Source organism: Seriola dumerili, unplaced genomic scaffold, assembly GCF_002260705.1.
Source record: "Seriola dumerili isolate Sdu_G_001 unplaced genomic scaffold, Sdu_1.0 BDQW01001888.1, whole genome shotgun sequence".
NCBI lineage: Eukaryota > Metazoa > Chordata > Actinopteri > Carangiformes > Carangidae > Seriola > Seriola dumerili.
The window spans coordinates 529,076-546,855 of record NW_019176143.1 but is presented as its reverse complement, the minus strand read 5'-3'; the positions used below and the strand labels follow the sequence as shown (position 1 = coordinate 546,855).

Sequence of the window (17,780 nt, the reverse complement as noted above, 5' to 3'; positions counted from 1 at the left end):
GTGTTTTGTTGTGTGTGTGGGTGTGTGTGTTTGTGTTTGTGTGTGTGTTTGTTTTTGTGTGTGTGTGTGTGTGTGTGTGTGTGTGTGTGTGTGTGTGTGTGTGTGTTTGTGTTTGTGTTTGTGTGTGTGTGTGTGTGTGTGTGTGTGTGTGTGTGTGTGTGTGTGAGAGAGAGAGTGTGCGAGTGCTGCTGTTTCAGTGGCGGCAGACAGTGAAGGTGTGTTTTTTTTGTTTTGTTTTGTTTTTAGAAGAAGAATTGGATAATCTCTCCTCTGAGAATCTGTCTCAACCTTCCTCAACATTTTCTCTGCAGCTGGCACAAACTGGGCAGCCAACACAAGCCCATGTGAAATTATGGTGAAATAATAATGAACTTTATTTAACTAGCATCTTCAAAAGACAGTGCATTGATCGACACAATTAAAACAACAGTTAAGTAAGACAGTGCAACTACATATAACAAGAATTTAGACCAATATAATAAAAGAAATAAAATAAAGACAGACCAATAAAAATTAGTTTTAAAAAAGTGATCTTCAATGTTTTTGCCCCAAAAAGCACTGCTGGTGTCTTTTTCTTAAAGGTTAATGCACCAGATCAGCAAAATGCTCTTTTGCAATGCAATGACAAAAGACTTATTGCCCTGTAAGGAACCTGGCTGCTGCATTCAGAGCCAGCTGGAGGCGATGAGAGCGGCCTTTGGCCTGTGTGCCAGCGAAGAGAAATTCAAACCTTGTATTATTTTCTCTCACTTACCAAAAGATAAAAATGTTTTGGCAAAGGTTCTGCGTGGCAGGAAGCAGGAGGACTGAAATTCATTGCTGGGGACAACTGGTTTAGGAGTTATGTTTCAAAGTAAAGGACAGAGGCTCATTCAGTCTCTGAGTCCCGGGCTGCCGTTCAGGCAAACAGAGCAGAATGAAAAGATAGAGCTGGATAATGGAGAGGTTTAAAAAAAAAAGGATGGGTGAGTTAAGGAGAGAAAGTGAACAACGTGTTCTCTCTCTAACTGGTCTCTGCTGAGTGCAGATGGGAAACAATGTCCGTCATAACTGTTGGGGGGCACTGGAGGGTGATTTTCAATAAAGGGAACAAAGAGGCTTTTTTGCAGAGGTAAGAGAACAGACAGAGGAAAGAGAGAAAGTTAAAAAGGAAGTGTTGGATGGATGAGGTTAATGCAAAGTAGTGAGAATTGGGAAAAAAAAACACAGTGGGTAATTAACTTTCTGCAGCGTGAGGAAGACAGAAGAAGAGACGAGCAGATCAGACAGAGAGCAGAGAGGCCAGTGGTGTCAGTGGTTAAAGGGTGACTGATCAGACTTTAGCGGCTGCTCATTCATGATGAGTCTCATAAGATACTAAACAGTCAGTCGCTGTCAGCGAGAGCTTATAGTAACATTCACAAGGTCAGAGAGTTTGTGTTGGTGACGACGCATCGCTGCTTACTCAGATTTCTGACTACCTCTGACTTCTGGCCATTTTGGATGAACTGAAAGTGACTGATGGCCTTCAAACAGTGGGATGCTCTTTGAAAGAGGAGCACAAACTGCAGAAATAATTCGTCTGTAAAACACAAACATATACACATGCACCTCTACCCTTACCTATAGAAAAACACTGAGTCACTAAAGTTGCAGATATGCCTGCACTTCAGGCTTCTTTCTTTTTTTTCCTTCTTTTTTTTTTGCTTTGTTTTATTTCAGGGGCACAAACGGTGCAGGAGAATTGGATTTCCATACATGGAACAGACATATTGAGAAAAAACACTGTCTCTCTCACATCCCCAGAATCAAGGCCGCAGTAACCTCCCACATGCTACCCACACAACCTCGAGATGATTTTATGACTGCGCTGCCTCCTCCCCACCATGCTCGATACATCAAAGTTAACACTGACAAGAGACACTTCAAATTCACTGTATGATTTATGGATCCACTTTTGGCCTTTTTGAATGAGTAAGCAATGTTAACTCGCATCCCACCACCACTCCTGTGAACTCTCTGTCTGGGAAAATGTTGCTGCTCAGTGAAATAAACTTAACAGAACTTTGTTAAAACATACTATATAAGCTGTTAATAATGGCTATCGTTTATTAATGCTTCGTTTCCTGGCTAATGCACACAATTAACGACCTCTTTATAAAACCTGCCTTATTACAAATAATACAAAATAACTAAGGGGAATGATAGGACTTTGTGTTTGATTGTTTTAATGCTGGAGCCTGTGTATCCCTCACACAGATTTCATGTACTAACTGTGTTTGTGTGCCAGAGTTGTTGTGCATTTCTTAATGAGGACAGGGACACTGAACTCTGCTGAGGACATGTAGTATATTTAGAGTGCATTTGATAACAATGACATTGAACAAGAGGCATTTCAGGGTGGCAGAGGACTTTTTAACCCAACAGCAATGGCAGTGCTGTTGCTGTTGTGGAATCATTTAAGGCTGCATATCCAGCGAGACACTCGCAACTTCTTTTTCTGGTTACCGTCAATAGTAAGAATGGCTGTCTCTGGTGAGAGAGAACATTTTATTCAAAAAAAGAGTCAACAAAACAATATCTGAAAGAGACTTTCTGTGAGCCACATCAGCTCTAACCAGTATTTCCCATGTGAATCTCAGCTGCGCTAAAGCAGAGCAGCATGGTGGAGTGAAGTGCCTGAGTGGCACCAGTGACATTGAACTGCGGACATTCAGAATAATGGAGAGAAGAGGGGCGCTAAGCTTTGAGCGTACCATGTGAGATGATGGCACTAAGTCCTGAGGTAAGAAAAATAATACTGTTACATAAGCTTACTGTTTCTGTGTCCCCTGGGGTGAGCTCTGTTCTCTTCTCCATAACTGTCACTCTAAGGGTGTGCATATGTGTGTGTGTGTGGTGACCAAGACCCCAGCAGGGACATCAGAGCATGTTAGAATTCATCAACACAAGTGTAAAAAAGGGGACATATAAGTACACATACATGTACGTGCACATAATGTGTTGACACTCACCCTGCCCTTTTTCTCTCCTATGTAGCATAAAATCTGAGTCAGTCCAAACAATCTGAATCATCACACCTTAAGTCTTTTTGAGGGTCGGGACTTTTTACATTATAAAAATCTACAAAAAAAAAAAAAACAACAACAAAAAAAAAACCATCCACCCCTTCTCATTACAGGATGAATAAATCTGAGAAAGCTTTAAAAAGTTAAGCTGTAAGTATTAGAATTTTGTCAGCCAAGAGTTAAATCACATGCGGAGCAGTCTATAATATGTGACTAAAACTCCATCCATCCAGGTGAGACAATTTTATATTTAGTCCAAATTTAGTCCAAATCACCATACACCCCAAATATATATATATATATATATAAAATCAAATATATTGATTTGTAATGTGTCATGACAGCCCACAATCAAAATTTAAGGCTTTTAAGACTTTTACAAAGCTGCATATGTTTAAACTGAGTGTTCGATACCCAGCAGGTTGTTACCATATCAAACACAATATGACGTCAGGAACACATGTTTATATTCAACACGTTCAATACTCTACCCTACATACGGTGCAACAAAATAAATCAATAAGCAGCGTCCATTAACATTAAATGAACAAGCAGGATACGGGAAAATGTTTCGTACCTCATCTGTTATCTGTCCTCCAAATGTCACCCATGTACCTGCAGGGAAGAGAGAGACAGAGATTTCAGTTATAGGAAACATTTCTATCCCATCAGTCCTTTCTATCAGTGTCTGTGTTAGTGTGTGTGCTTGACATCCCGAGGTAAATGCTACTAATCCCTGGCTGTGACATCAGTCAAGGGAGGCTGTCAAGTTCCCAGGAGAAAAATCTGCCCAGCTCAATACTCAAGGATCACCTTGTGTGAATGCCTGTTAGTACTTCCTGTCTTCACTGGTGACTGTTACGGTCATGCGTGTTTGGAAGACCTTGTGTCCTCTGTCCTTGTGTGTGTGTGTGTATGTGGATAATGAGTGCGCATGTGTGTACATCTGACTACATGCTCCTGATTGCCCTGCAAACAATGCTGATAAGCCAGACAAAAGGCTAAGCCACCCCTACCAGAGGAGACACTAAATCCTCTGCACATTTCCTCACTGAATTATGCATGTAGCTTTGTTGTGGCAGAAAACGCTTCCCATTCAGATTATGTCAAAACAGTTTTAGCTATCTAAAACTGTCCTGCTATGCCAGACACAGAGAGAGAGAGAGAGAGAGAGAGAGCAAGAGAGAGAGAGAGAGAGAGCGAGCGAGAGAGAGAGACTTTTTATATTAAAAAAACAAATTCTTTAAATACTGCATGGCTTGTGTGTGTACTGGGAGCAGTTACAAATTCAGGGCTGTCTGACAAGATACGAGACAGTTTGTGTTAGTGTCGTAGTGCGTTTGAAATTTAGCAGGGGAGGACCAGGAAAACTACATTTTTTTTCCTCATTTGGGAGGATTATGTTCCTTACTTTTCAAAATCCTTTTTTGTCCCCATCATGTTAAATGTTTAAGGTTTATTTTCAAGTATTGCAACTTCTGTGGCTGTAAAACGCTGAAAACTTTGAGCAATTCAAAATACCCCAGAATAACTATGTATCATCAGAATTTCATTCATTTGGTCCAATAAACCTTTGAAAAGTCTAGATGAGCTGTCTCATTAAATTATTTTATCCCATTCCTGTGTGCCAGCAGCATACAGGAAGCCAGCTGGAAGCCTCAAACTAATATATATATATATATATGTCTTTATCTCCCCTAAAACCCCTGTGAACCCCTCCCCTTCGAAGGCCAAACTTAAAACAAAGCTAATTAATATATGAACTTAACATTTTAACATCTAAACAAATACACTGCATAAACTGCAATACATATTATCAGAAAGTTGGGGTGTCCACCCCTCTCATATGAAACAAAGAAATGCACTCTTTGGTCCCTCCTCTTCCCCTCTGCCATAGTTGGACAGGTCATCAGGTATACGGGGACAAGTCCCAGTGGGCTGGAGCATAAGTGTACCAGTGGACCGTCAAAAAATGCATTAAGTTTTCATAAAGTTTTTACTGATCCTCTCATTTAGGGTGCGCAGGAGAGCGTGCCGTGTGCGTGTGCTGCTCTCACAACCAAGTTTCAACCCTCACCTAACATTACTTTGAATAAATTTAACCTCAGCATAGGTCAGTTGTTGACATGTTGGCAAATCTGCATGGATTGGGAAATAATGTATACCAACACGTTTACGTTGACACCATTCTACACCCAGTCAGAGAGACAGGGAAGATGTCGTCGTGGCAGGAACAGAGGATGAGCCACAAGGTCGAGGAACACGAGGGAGAGCAGCATCACTACAGTGACTCACTATCGCCTCTTGAGGTACAAAGTGGTATTACAAGACGGGATGGGCTGTGGCTAGTTAGTTAGCGTGCTAACTTCTGTAGATATATCAGCAGCACAATACAGACATCTTTGGCATAAAACCATTACTTCTTCACATTCTGTTGATGATCTTAGTCAGTTCTTTAATGTTTTAAACTAAAGTACTTACATATACCATCTTCAAGGAACAGATTTGTGATTTCATAAATAAAATTGACTATTTCAAATAGCAAACTTTGTTAATCAAGTACAAGAACTCCTAGTAAGAGTATTAATTTAAAATAGAATGGAGGAAAATAATACAACCGCTCCAACAAATTAAGTATTCTCTTTTTGGGGGTTATTACTATTTATTAATAATTAATTATTATTAATTCCCTTCAGGCCTTCAGACTCTCCTCCTCTCCTTCCTCTCTACTTTCTGTTTTATCTCCCTGTTGAATCTTTTGTTTTTCTCTCACCCATCCAGTGCCCATAATTTCACACAGAATGAACCGACAATTTTACTTCTGACTCTCTCGACCTCCATTCCTCACCAATTATGAAACAACTGAGATACCTCAGAGATAAGGGACAATGAACAAGCACTTAACCATCTGCTAATCGTGACTGACAGGATGCTACCATACAGCAGAGCTCATTATTCCATACACTGTAATACCATCAACTCCACTGAGGTTCAGCTTACAAATGACAACCAGAGGATAAATTGGATGTGTCGGTGCATAATGATATTATATTCATTTAATAAGATGCAATAAGGCTGCAGTTTTTCAGAGGTAGGACAGAAGGGTGGGGGGGTTTCTTGCCTGTGTATGTGTTAGTGAGTGCATACATCCATGTGAGTGTGTGTGCGTCCAATCAGCCCTTTAAGCTGTCTCGTCGTGGAAACGTAATCACAGCGGACGATGTCCAGTTGCAGCTCTGAGCTTTATGTGTGTGTGAGCGAGAGGCACAGCATGGGATGAATACCCTGCAGAGCTCTAATGTCAAGGCCACCGCTCTTATGCTGTAGGTTCAACTGAGTTTTTCTGTTTGTTGGAAATTAATGTCCTGCCAAAGACAAACTGCTCTTTGCTTTTTCTTTTTTGACCGGCAGCTGCTGATGGGAAGTGCCGGAAGTGGCACTTGATGTTGCTATGCAACAATAGTAAATCTGATAACCACGCAGTGCTTGTTCCTAAAGCTGAGAGGTGCTCAAGTCAACGGGCGAACCCACACTAACTACTCATAAAGCAAAGAGAGAGTCTCTAGCATTCATATTAATGGCACATGAACATATCAAAAAGGTCCTTGTTTGACAAGATTCAAAGTTAAAATCACTTCACTGTCTTCTCCCATTTATGATGATATTTCTGCCTTCATCTACACACGTCAAGCACTTAACCTGACAGGTGAAAAGAGACGAGACGAAACTGACAAGAGTTCAACTGTACAGGGAAGTACAGGGAAGAACAGTTGCAGTGAAATAAAAGTCAAGGAAAATGAGGAGAATAATGAGCGAGAGGATGATGAGACAGTGTTGTGAATTTGGCAAGAGGTGTCATTTATTCATTCATCTTTGCACAAGTCCTTTTAACCTGGATCTTGAAATTTGAATCCAGTCCTGTGCCTGGCAGTGTGATAGATGGCACACATTTAGATGAAACATTTCTCTGTGGTGTCTCAGTTTAACTGACCTCCTCATTCTCTTTCTCAGCACTTTCCAGCTCGTCTGCCTACAGATAGAAAGGCTGAGTCATAATTTTTTTTTTTTTTTTTCCCCAGCTCCAATAAAATGTTGCAGTACATCTCTGAACTGGTTATGCTTCCAAAGTATAGTTTTATCAAGACAAGACACACGAAAAGGCAAATTAGAGTTTGACTGCACCTTCTCCTAACAGACACATTTCTGAACAATTGAAGAACCTCTATTTGACAGCTGACAGATTTCAGCCAGGAACCGTTCGCCACTTGTCTATTGACTGATTTTATACTAACCACGGACATTTTAGTTACACAGTAACCTATGTGTCCAAACAACTACACCACCAGGATGCCCAAATTTTCTTAAATTAAAGTATGTTGTGCAGGAACCCATTTAAATCTCTCTGGGGGGAAGAAAAGTCCCATAAGGTTTTGTACCCGCTCTGTTCTTTTGAAAGGATCAGAGCAATTTCAATCTATTGTCATTTTCTAGAAGGTAGAATGATGGTTGTCATTGCCCTGTGTGTGTTTGCTTTTCCCAGTGTGAGTGTATGTGTGTGTGTTGAAGTTTGAAGATGCATGGAACCTCTTATTTTTTGCAGAGTATATACACACAAACACAAACTTTCTCACACACACATTCCTTTGCTCCTATTTTCAGTCGTGTTATATGCCCATGTCTCCTGTACTGCCTCTTCAAGTTCTATCGATTTCTTCAAAACATTCGCCATCGTCTCCTGTTGTATCTGTAACTGTTTGTCTACTCTTTCTGCTACAGACCTGCTTACAGGGGGCGGATAAAACAGCACAAACACCTTACAATGCAACAAAGTATAAAAATAATGTTTCTGAAAACAGCGCAAACTGTGGCCTCAGAAGTGACCACCGCATTGAATCAGCAGCTTTTTAACAACATCTCAAAAGAAGCTGAAGATTATCAGCTTGAATATTGTTTTGTGGCGCTTTTGCATAACATCAGATTTTTATCAGAGGTGTATACACATGCTGCACAATTCTGTTGTAAAATGATCAACCACAGTAACTAAAGCTTGACTGAGAATCAAATGCACCTTGCTGTGATATCATTAACAGAGTTCAATTGTAAAACTGATTGAGGTTAGATGTTGGGAGAGGAGTTTCTGCTTCAGCTGCAGAGGAGAGGTAAGAATCTATGAAGGTGAAAATGACAAACAACTTGAACTTTTGCGGGTGAAAGAGCAGTCAGTGAAGAGAAACATGACTGAGGTTGTCTGATCTCCTTAGTGCTGTGAATGTATGTAAAAGGCCTTTAGGATGCTGAACCACACAGCTGCAGATTTTAAAGGAACAGGTTAAAGTGCAAGACAGAGCAGGAAACAGATAAGAGTAAAGGAAGTGCAGCAGACGTAGAGGGAGAGAGACTATCTTGGTCTGCTCTATCTGTCCGGCTGCCTTCCTCTGTGCACAGCAGGGCTGCAGGATTTGCTGGGAGAACCATTTCAAGATTCATCAATTGTGCCGCATCAGCGCAGCAAGCATTCAGGAAAAAATATGGACCTGGACAGACTGGCATGAGTGAGAGGATGGGAACAAAAATTATGGCTTCAGACAGATAATGCTGATCATGAACTTTTGCATCGACTTAATATTCTGTTTTGTCAGCCAATTAAATTGGGTTTGCACATGCAAACACACACTCAGCCAATTAGGAGCCCGCACAGTGAAGCCACCGCAGGCCTCCCTGGGGTCACACTGTTGGCTGTTTGCAGTGAATAAAGGGGTAGTGAATTATCTGCAGGAGCAGATTGCCTGTGCTGAGAGGCCATGATGAATTCACTAATCACTTCACTTATCAATTAATCCGCACTCCATGCCTCTCTCTCAGGATAATCTGATTTTTAAAAAATCCATTCAGTTTCAATTAACTGGTGAGGGGGGTTTTCATGTTGTAAGCAGAGAGCGCTGTTACACAGTATGTGGCAGGTTCAGATGGATGTAAATTGAATTGATATTAAATTGTGCTCTGCTTGAATGTGGAATGAGCTTTTTTTTTTTATTGTAAGTGGAATGGAAATACATGATATTGAATTGATTTTCAGAATGTGTCTCTTTCTGCTAAATAACAAGAGATTGAATTTTATTTAGGTATACAGTGACGACGAGACAGGTTTCCCAGTCTGAAGAGAGGAATCAGCACTTACTTTATAATACTGTGTTATTGTACAAGGCTGCTGTGTGGTAAATTTACGTTTTTATTTGTTTAACATGATTGATGATGAATCCAAAAATCAAATATCTGCAAATATAAAAACTTTTTTTTGTATATTAATTTTCTTTTGGTTTTTCTAAAGCCTGTTGAACCAATATGACAAATTGTGTGTGTGTGTATGGGTGTGTGACCCTCTTGATCTTGCCTCAGCACAGTGCAAACCTCTATCCAGTCTCTTTTAACCAGCAGCTGGGGCCTGGGAGAACAATACTCCACTGGGACAGAGGAAGCAAAAAGAAAAGAAAGACAAAGAAAAAAAAAAAAAAAAAAAAAAAAAAAAGGTATAGAGCAGAGTTGGGAGGGAAGAAAAGGTGAGCATGGAACAATAAAAAAAGTAAATGATGACACAAAATGGCATTTATTTCTCTCCAAATAAAATCCATAATTATTACTTTTTGTTATTCTTTTCCATCCTTACAGAGAGGTGGAAGAGGAAATGCTGGCTTCACAGAGAGAAAAGCAGGGAGTGTGAGAGTGAGAGACAGAGACTGACAGAAGACAGAAGTCTCATCTTTCATCTCCCTCTTTTCCCTGTTCTCATCTCATCGCCCCTCCCTCCGTCCTGCACTCTGTCCCTGGGATAATGACGGTGAATGTTGAATGTTAATTCACTTGTACAGAAACTCTCCTACATTAGCAGCACAAAGAAGCAGCTTTAGTAAAAACAGTCTCCAGAATATTTAATTAATAGTCTTATTAATTCTTCAGCTACACACATTTAAAATGTGTGCATGAGTAGTGGAGTTGAATGTGGGTGAATAAATGCAGCCAACTAGAAAAAGATGAAGTAAACTCAATTTAAATTTTAAATTGCAAAAAGTTATAGAAATAGTAAGAAGAGAGGAAAAGCTGCATATTTCTTGAAATGCAGATTTATAAATGGTCAGTCAGGTGATCCGTGACTTATTCTGCAGGTCAAAACTGTTTCTACTGACTGAGTTAAATAGAAAAAAGTATAATTTTTTTCAAACATATTTAAATGGTGATACATTGGTGGTACATTTCTGAATTCTTCAGTACAAGCCACTCCAACGTTTTTCAACTATTTGAAAATTAAATGTACAAGCCTCAGCAAATTAAATGTAATAGAAATCCATCATGATCATGGAAGATCAAATGGCTCTCCAGTAGGGGTGGGCGATATGACGATATTAGATCGTGAAGGATTACAACGTGAAGACGATCTTTCAAACTGCAGAGATCGTGGGATCGTCTAGGGCACATTCTATAAATTGCAGTTCTATGCTGATGCACCGACGCACCAGACGTATTGACGTCGTCAACCTGACCGACCAATCATAGAGAATTACGGGCAGTGACGCGCTTTCCTACCCGCCTCCTTGTTTATGTGTGTAGCGGTAGCACATGGAGAGCGATGGCTGAAAGCCAAACGGAGTTGGTCGCTAAAAAAAAAATTCCACCTCCATTATATGGAATTGGTTTGGATTTTCCGCAACTGATCAAGCGCAAGCAAATGTAATTTGCAAAGTTTGCAGAGAAACCGTTCGCACGTCGGGTGGTAACACGACGAACCAGAATGTTGTTGTTGTTTACCTTAAACTTTACGTTGTTTGCACATGCAGGCAAAACTGCGACTATTTGAAATAAAATCTGTTAAGAAAGGTTCTTTGGTCTAAATTGTCTGTTTTTCTTTTTCCAATTTAAGATCGTGATAAAATCGAAATCGTGATTTTATTTTTAAAAAATTGTGATATGATATTTTTGCCATATCGCCCACCCCTACTCTCCAGCATACAACAGAAGAAAACAAGGATTTAAGATTAAATTTAGGGTTACACAAAATAATTAATCTTCTTTTGCATCGTTATCCGTTACATAGTGTCTTACATACATACAAGTGATTTAGAAAGGTTTTCTGAGTTTCACTTTTCCTTCTTTGCTCTGAATCTGAAATGCCATAGCAATCATTTATTATTTTCCTTGTAGCTCCAGAGTGAAGCATTTCTTACCCAGTCACTCCATGTCAAGGTCAACCTCATACTTTATTGTTACATAACGTTTGGATATTTCATGTATACCACATCCTGGTTTTTAGCCTGTTTCAAAGTTTTAAAAGCAGCCTTGGGTCCTGAGTCACAGTGCAGCTTTAGCTCAGTGAGCAAAGATACAGTAATATCATTTGAATTTACATTTTTCATAAACAGCTACAGTGTCAACAGTGTCTAATGTTTTGATGTAAAACTCAAACAACGTTAAAGCTCGAAAAGCGGCCTAAATCTCAGGATTAGTGGCTACATTCTGCGAGTTGCCTTGTGTGAAGTGTGGGAACAGGCTGTGGGAATTCTGAGAAGCAAAAAGGAAAAAGTGAATTTCTGTGAAAAAGAGGTCTTCAACTGATTAAACCATTATGTAAATTAAGCCGGTGCTGGTTGAGACAGTATTTCTCTAGGGGCATCATCATGCAGTTGCAGATTGGCTCTTTAAAGATTGTGACTCCTGCAACAGTTACATCTCCTCCTGGCTGCGGATCACACAAACCAATGATGAATGGAAACACATGACGGAATCACAGTTTAACTTGACTGAATGTTGAGTTGTATTCTTTTTTGATTGCGCTGTCAGTCAGGAGTGTGATTGTGAATATGTGCTTTTTAATGATGATTTTTGTTGTGGTGGAACTGTGACAATATCCAGACACACACACACACACACACACACACACACACACACACACACACACACACACACACACACACACACACACACACACACACACACACACACACACACACACACACACACACACACACAATATCCTCATCCATCTTGGCACTATTCCTTGAAGTTTAAACAGTGAAACACCGTTTAGCATCCTGCTCTTGGCCCTCTCTCTTCTTCCTCTCCCCTGCCAGCATCATGTCCGCCCTGGGCGCAGCATGTGGCAGGCAGCTGGCATTATGCTGACCTTTTCTGCACGGTGCAGTTAAGCCAGTCTGAGTCAGACCTCTCAGTCTACCATGAACCACCCGGGGCAGCAGTGCTCAGAGGAAGCCTGGGAGCCAGACATTACACCCTGAAAAACAAAAGTTCTGCATGGCACCAAAAGGCCACTTTGGATGTAATCTACCACTGACACCAGGGAAAATCCTTTTGGTTCAATGTCACTGTCCCTTTTGTTCACCAATACATTCAGCAAGCTGTCACTTTCAATTAAAAGGGTTTTTAGTATCCTGATGCACTAAGATCACGTATCAGAGCTTAAATGAAACCAAACCAACAAAAGCACAACTCATATACAACAACACACACACTAAAACAATGAGACAATGAGAGATGCCTTCTATTTGTATTTTAAAACTTCCCCCTTAAATGTAGTTCTTAAATTCTTTCTTCACAAGTGTGTAAGTGGAGCATGATTGGCTTCAAAACTAGTTGCGATGTCATGATAATTTCAGATTCAAAGTGAGCACAGAGAAATTTCCCCCCCTTTTAGCACATGCATGTGAAAACAGCCTTTTAAACTCTGCACATACTGTACATCATTCTGTGCCTAATTAAATAACAATGAGCAAAAAACATGTATTTGAGTGGAGGAGGACTTAAAGGACGCAATCAGGTAAGGCCTGTCAAAGTGAAAATGAAAACAGAAATTCAACCCTGTGCTATCTAGTGATATTTAATGTCAAGCATCACAAATGATGCATGTACCACAACACTACATAGTACTAAATGTAGTGAGTTTAGCCTGCAGCTGGTGAAAAATATAACTGAAAAACTAAATCAGAAAGGTTCAAATGGTTGAAATCCATGCAAGAAAGATGCCTCCATATATGAGACTGGCAAGAGCTCCCCAGTCAGTAGGAGGAAGCTTATTCAGCAGAAGTACTACTTAGACATCACTCTGGGATTTGTAGCGGTTAGAAGGAGATGCACAGGTGTTACTGAAAAGAGCCTAAAATTGGGAGTGTTGATAAAGAATCAACAAAAGTTTAAACCTGGACTAGAAAGGATGCCAAAAGTAGAGCTAAAAATTCTGCAGGATATGTCTCCTCTAACACTGCTGACTAAAAAAACCCTCACTCTTAAAACCACGACTGAAGCATCCTCTGTGGGTAAAGACTGGTCAAAGTCAGCCTGTCTAAGCTGGGTAAAGCTCATGTCCCAATGAGCACCAGAAGTTTTGATCCGATTTACGGGATGGAGGCTGAGCTGCACCCTGAAGGGCTCCCTCTGAGCAGAGATAACAGTGAGAATGGTGTTTTATCTAATCCTGACCATCCTGCAGGTCTGACACAGAAATACTGTTAACTGTACCTCTTGAAATGTCATACTTTTGGTTGTGCTATTATCTTCCCGGTAGATGAAAACACCTTTTTTCACATTTGGTTTTACTATATTCACAGAACCAAATCTCATCAATATGAAAATAGTGCCTAAGATAATAGAGATACCCTTTTTGTTCTGTAAGCCCAAACAACTTGAGTTATATTGTTTGGACCAAGCTGCTACGTTCATTATTTATCATGTGATTCATGTCTATGTATTCTGGTTTCAATGATGTTGAGCAATGTTTCGCTTTAAAACACACTCTGTGGACTCTGGAGACGATACATGACTTATTTATAAATGATATTAGAGAGCAGAGACTATAATTGGAACGTCATGTACAGTTTCAGTGGGTTTTCCACCAGAAATTGGACAGAGAAAACAAATATTTTAATTTCTGTGGAACCGAGTTGGTGATGATTTATATTTTCTCTCAAACTTCAAGAACTGGACTCATGTATACATATGGATATCATGCATAAATTAACCATGTATCTAATTGTGTGTTTATTATTAGTATCATACTATGTATAGTATATAGCATATGTATTTGGTTCTCAGTGCACCCTGTGGACATATTGATGGGGTCTAAACTTTACAAATGCACTGTAAATAATATATATATTTAAAGCTCAGTCATGAGTCATTTTAAAAATACATTGCAAAGCCAGTTTTTTTTTCTTTTTTTTTTTTTGGGGGGGGGGGGGGGCGGCGGGGGGGGCAATTTCTACAAACCATAACAAAATTGTCATATAAAATTCTACGCTCTGCCTTTCAGGTACATTTCAGTTCCTAAATGCAATGGTACCGTTTTATTTAAAGGAGCTATTTGTAGCGCTATTACAACCTGTTGTATTATAAAGACAACGATGGCCGTCACGTGACAAATTACCACCACCCGCTCCCAGCAAGAAACCACGTTTTTGAGATGTCATCTTGTCAGGTCACCACATTATCATCCATAATAATATTCCAGTAATTTACTAGAGAACTACTACTGATAATTTATCCTAGATTTACTTTATCAGTCTTTATTGTCTTGCATGTTTGTATAAGAGCTTGTATGCGCCTGGCTGGCTTCACCTGACTTCTACTGCATTTTATTGGTCCAAATGTGTTTGCGTGTCACGTCCAGGAGTTCTTCCAATAAAAGAGCCAGGGAACATTGGGCTAATATTTTTTGTGGACACACAGTCCTCTGTTGTTGTTTGAGAGCTCTTCACATTGGCAGAAATAGGTATGCTGGCTACAGGGTGTGTGTGTGTGTTGTCTTCTTCCCACTCTCATGCTAAATATTGAAGCTGAGTTGGGGGTGGGTTTGACTCTCTTGTACAAGAAGTGAAGAACTTTTACCAGCAACCCACAGTGATACAGCCACACACACATGCGCACACACACACACAGACACATACAGAGCTATCATATCAGTGAGAATGCTGCAAGTGTTTGTGTGTTTGTAACTGTTTGAACCAGGATGTAGGGGACTGAACTACAGTAGAGTTGTTAGTGTAATAATGAAACAGGACAAACCAAATTTAACATCTGTTATACTTTTCCCATTATTAACAAGTTTCCTAATTAAGTGTGTAAGTGACTTAATGTAACATCATCTAACATATATGCTCCAGAACAGCAGAGAAACAATACATTTGTTTAGTCCATGTGATTTGTGCAGTTGTTTCCTAAGTAAGGCCTGATGGAGAAATGTAATCTGGGTCGTGAAGCAGAGAGTGCAGTCTACTCACCCAGTCCTAAGCAAGATACTCTGAGTCCTGACTTTCCCAGATTCCTGCAAACACAGAAAAAAAAAAAAAAAAAAAAAGGAATTAAAAAAATAACACACACATTTAACCAGATAAAGCAAAGGCTCCAGTGATTCATACGCTGTTGTGGACAACCACCTCTTCAAAAAGAAGATCAGTATTGATGATTCTGTAAACACATAGACATGCAGACGGCATCAAAGGAATAAGAATCAGCCATAACAAACTCTGCCTTAATCCCATTAAAAGTGCTTTTTATGGACATTTCAGCCTGTGGTAGATTAAAAAATTGTGTATGTATGCTGCATGATGTCAAGGAGACAGACGAGTGAATAACAAGTAGGTCTTTCATTTTTACAAGAGGATGGATGTGGCTTTGCCTCTGATAGAATCACATGACAGCTTGACAGCGCTTCTGTCTGACTGATTTCTCCAAGAAAGGAAATTGAATTTCACTTTTCCAGAGCTTCAGGTAGGTGCTGTGACACTGGCAACCTTCCGACATGATGAAACAGGTGTGCGTATGTACTGTATGTGGAAGGAAGCCTGAGAGTGGAGCAAAATGGTTATCCGTTCTTTAACGCCACTTTCCAGTCAGGAGGGAGGAGAAAAACTCCAGGTTATCAATAAGAGGATGATGCAGGGATAAACAGGTTGAGAATGTAAAGGAAAAAATCAACACACTGACTGTACAAAATGGAAAACATCAATTTAATAAATAATACAATAGTCAGGAATGTTAGCAAAAGAAAGAAAAGAAAATAACTTGCAGGAAAGATGGAGGAAGTGTATTTGTGTGTGTGTTTGTGTGTACTACAGATATTGAGCTCATCTCATTAACTTGCCAATAGCCTCATTAGCTGTGTCATTAACACCACACACACTCCCTACCAGAAATTGGACTTTTTCTTGTGTGTAGAGTATACTGTATGAATACACTAATCAGCCCGTCCTTTTATTGCAGCCTCATTAACCCACTAAATCAAGGACATGCTGACTATAGTGTCTATACTGGCCCAAGTCATTGCCCCTTTACCCAGTTTATCTGAAGAACCCATTAAGAATGAATGAATAATAATTATGACTAAAATTAATTTTTTATTATGCCATTTACATGTTATTTTAATTTGCACTACGAGCTGTAAACACAACACTGATATATTATCATCTTATAAAGTTGATATGGCAACAATGTCTGTAAATGGCTGTCTATTTACACATCCAGCAGACACATAGCAACATTATCTTTCATTTGTGTCCACCTGACAAATTTAAAATCAGATATTTACTGTCATGTCATGAGGAAAATATATGTCTTGTGTAAAGTTGTGGGCTTTAAAACAAAAACATTGAGCTGAAAGACGCTAAAATGCTTCACTGACCTAGGATAATAATTATCTGTGGATTTCTCACTATTAAATAGATCTTTTACTTCATCAGTGCAGCTTTAACCAGTTTTACTGTTTATATAAAAACATTGTTTAGTGCAACTTTAACTAGCTGCATTATTAGTTTCTCTGTATAGCACTTTGCTCAACATGTATTGTTTTTAAATGTGTTCTCTAAATGCATTTTCTTGACATGGCACTCAGGTTACAGTTACACGGCAAAGGTTGTCCTAACAGTCTGTTCCAGCACTCTGGGTAGATTGTCCCTTGTCAAGCTCGAGGAACTGTTATTGTCCTGTCATGTCAACTTCCTGTAAAAGCATCCAGAGGACTAATGATACTACAGGACACACACACACACACACACACACACACACACACACACACACACACACACACACAGTTTTAAAGATACTTCAGAGTTTGGAGCAGGTGCAAAGCTAAAACAGCTGCTCCAGTTTATCAGCTTGTAGGCAGGGGGCACAGTTTATCATTCGTTACCTCTGCACTTCTATACTTGCTCAGGAACCTTATTTAGAGAAGCAACTTGAGAAATGATCTCAAATTAAAATCCACCTCATCATTATTTTCTTTTTTAGAAGCTTGTTATCTTTATCATACTTCTAAGCTTCACCCTGTGTACACCTTGAATAAAAGCAGGTGAGATTTACTGATGTCCCAGTTCAGGTAAGTATGACTCATAAAACAGGTACACAAAGCAGAAATGTATATTTTTATCAGCACATTTATAATGCAACTGGAAAATAAAGAATGTGTTTTTAGCCTTGTGGGGTATAGTACATGCTCTGTCCTAAAATCCCCATTAATTCCTGGGAAAAAAACATGAGTTCATCTTAATTATGTGTCTTGCTGAAGTGGACATTAGCAAACCGTTAAACACACATTGCTCACTGAAAGCTCCTATGGATAGAGTTCTGCCCACAACATAAAACAATGGAAATGCACAGATGAGCTCAGCTTTAAACCCTTTGCTAACTATTATAAAATAAAGGAATTTGAATTTTATACCCATGTTTTAAGTGTTTGTG

The 17,780-nt window shown here is 39.5% G+C and overlaps 1 protein-coding gene across 5 annotated transcripts in view; it reads right to left on the bottom strand.

Annotated features, from left to right (window-relative positions):
• Positions 1–17,780, bottom strand: part of kcnab1 (potassium voltage-gated channel subfamily A member regulatory beta subunit 1) — a 131,100-nt gene that overhangs the window by 23,301 nt on the left and 90,019 nt on the right. For all 5 annotated transcript variants that reach the window (XM_022768862.1, XM_022768866.1, XM_022768863.1 and 2 more), the window contains exons 2-3: positions 15,326–15,369; positions 3,625–3,662 (exon numbers count right to left, since the gene is read on the bottom strand). In XM_022768862.1, the coding sequence (XP_022624583.1) occupies positions 3,625–3,662; positions 15,326–15,369 (82 nt within the window). The remainder of the gene's footprint in view (positions 1–3,624; positions 3,663–15,325; positions 15,370–17,780) is intronic.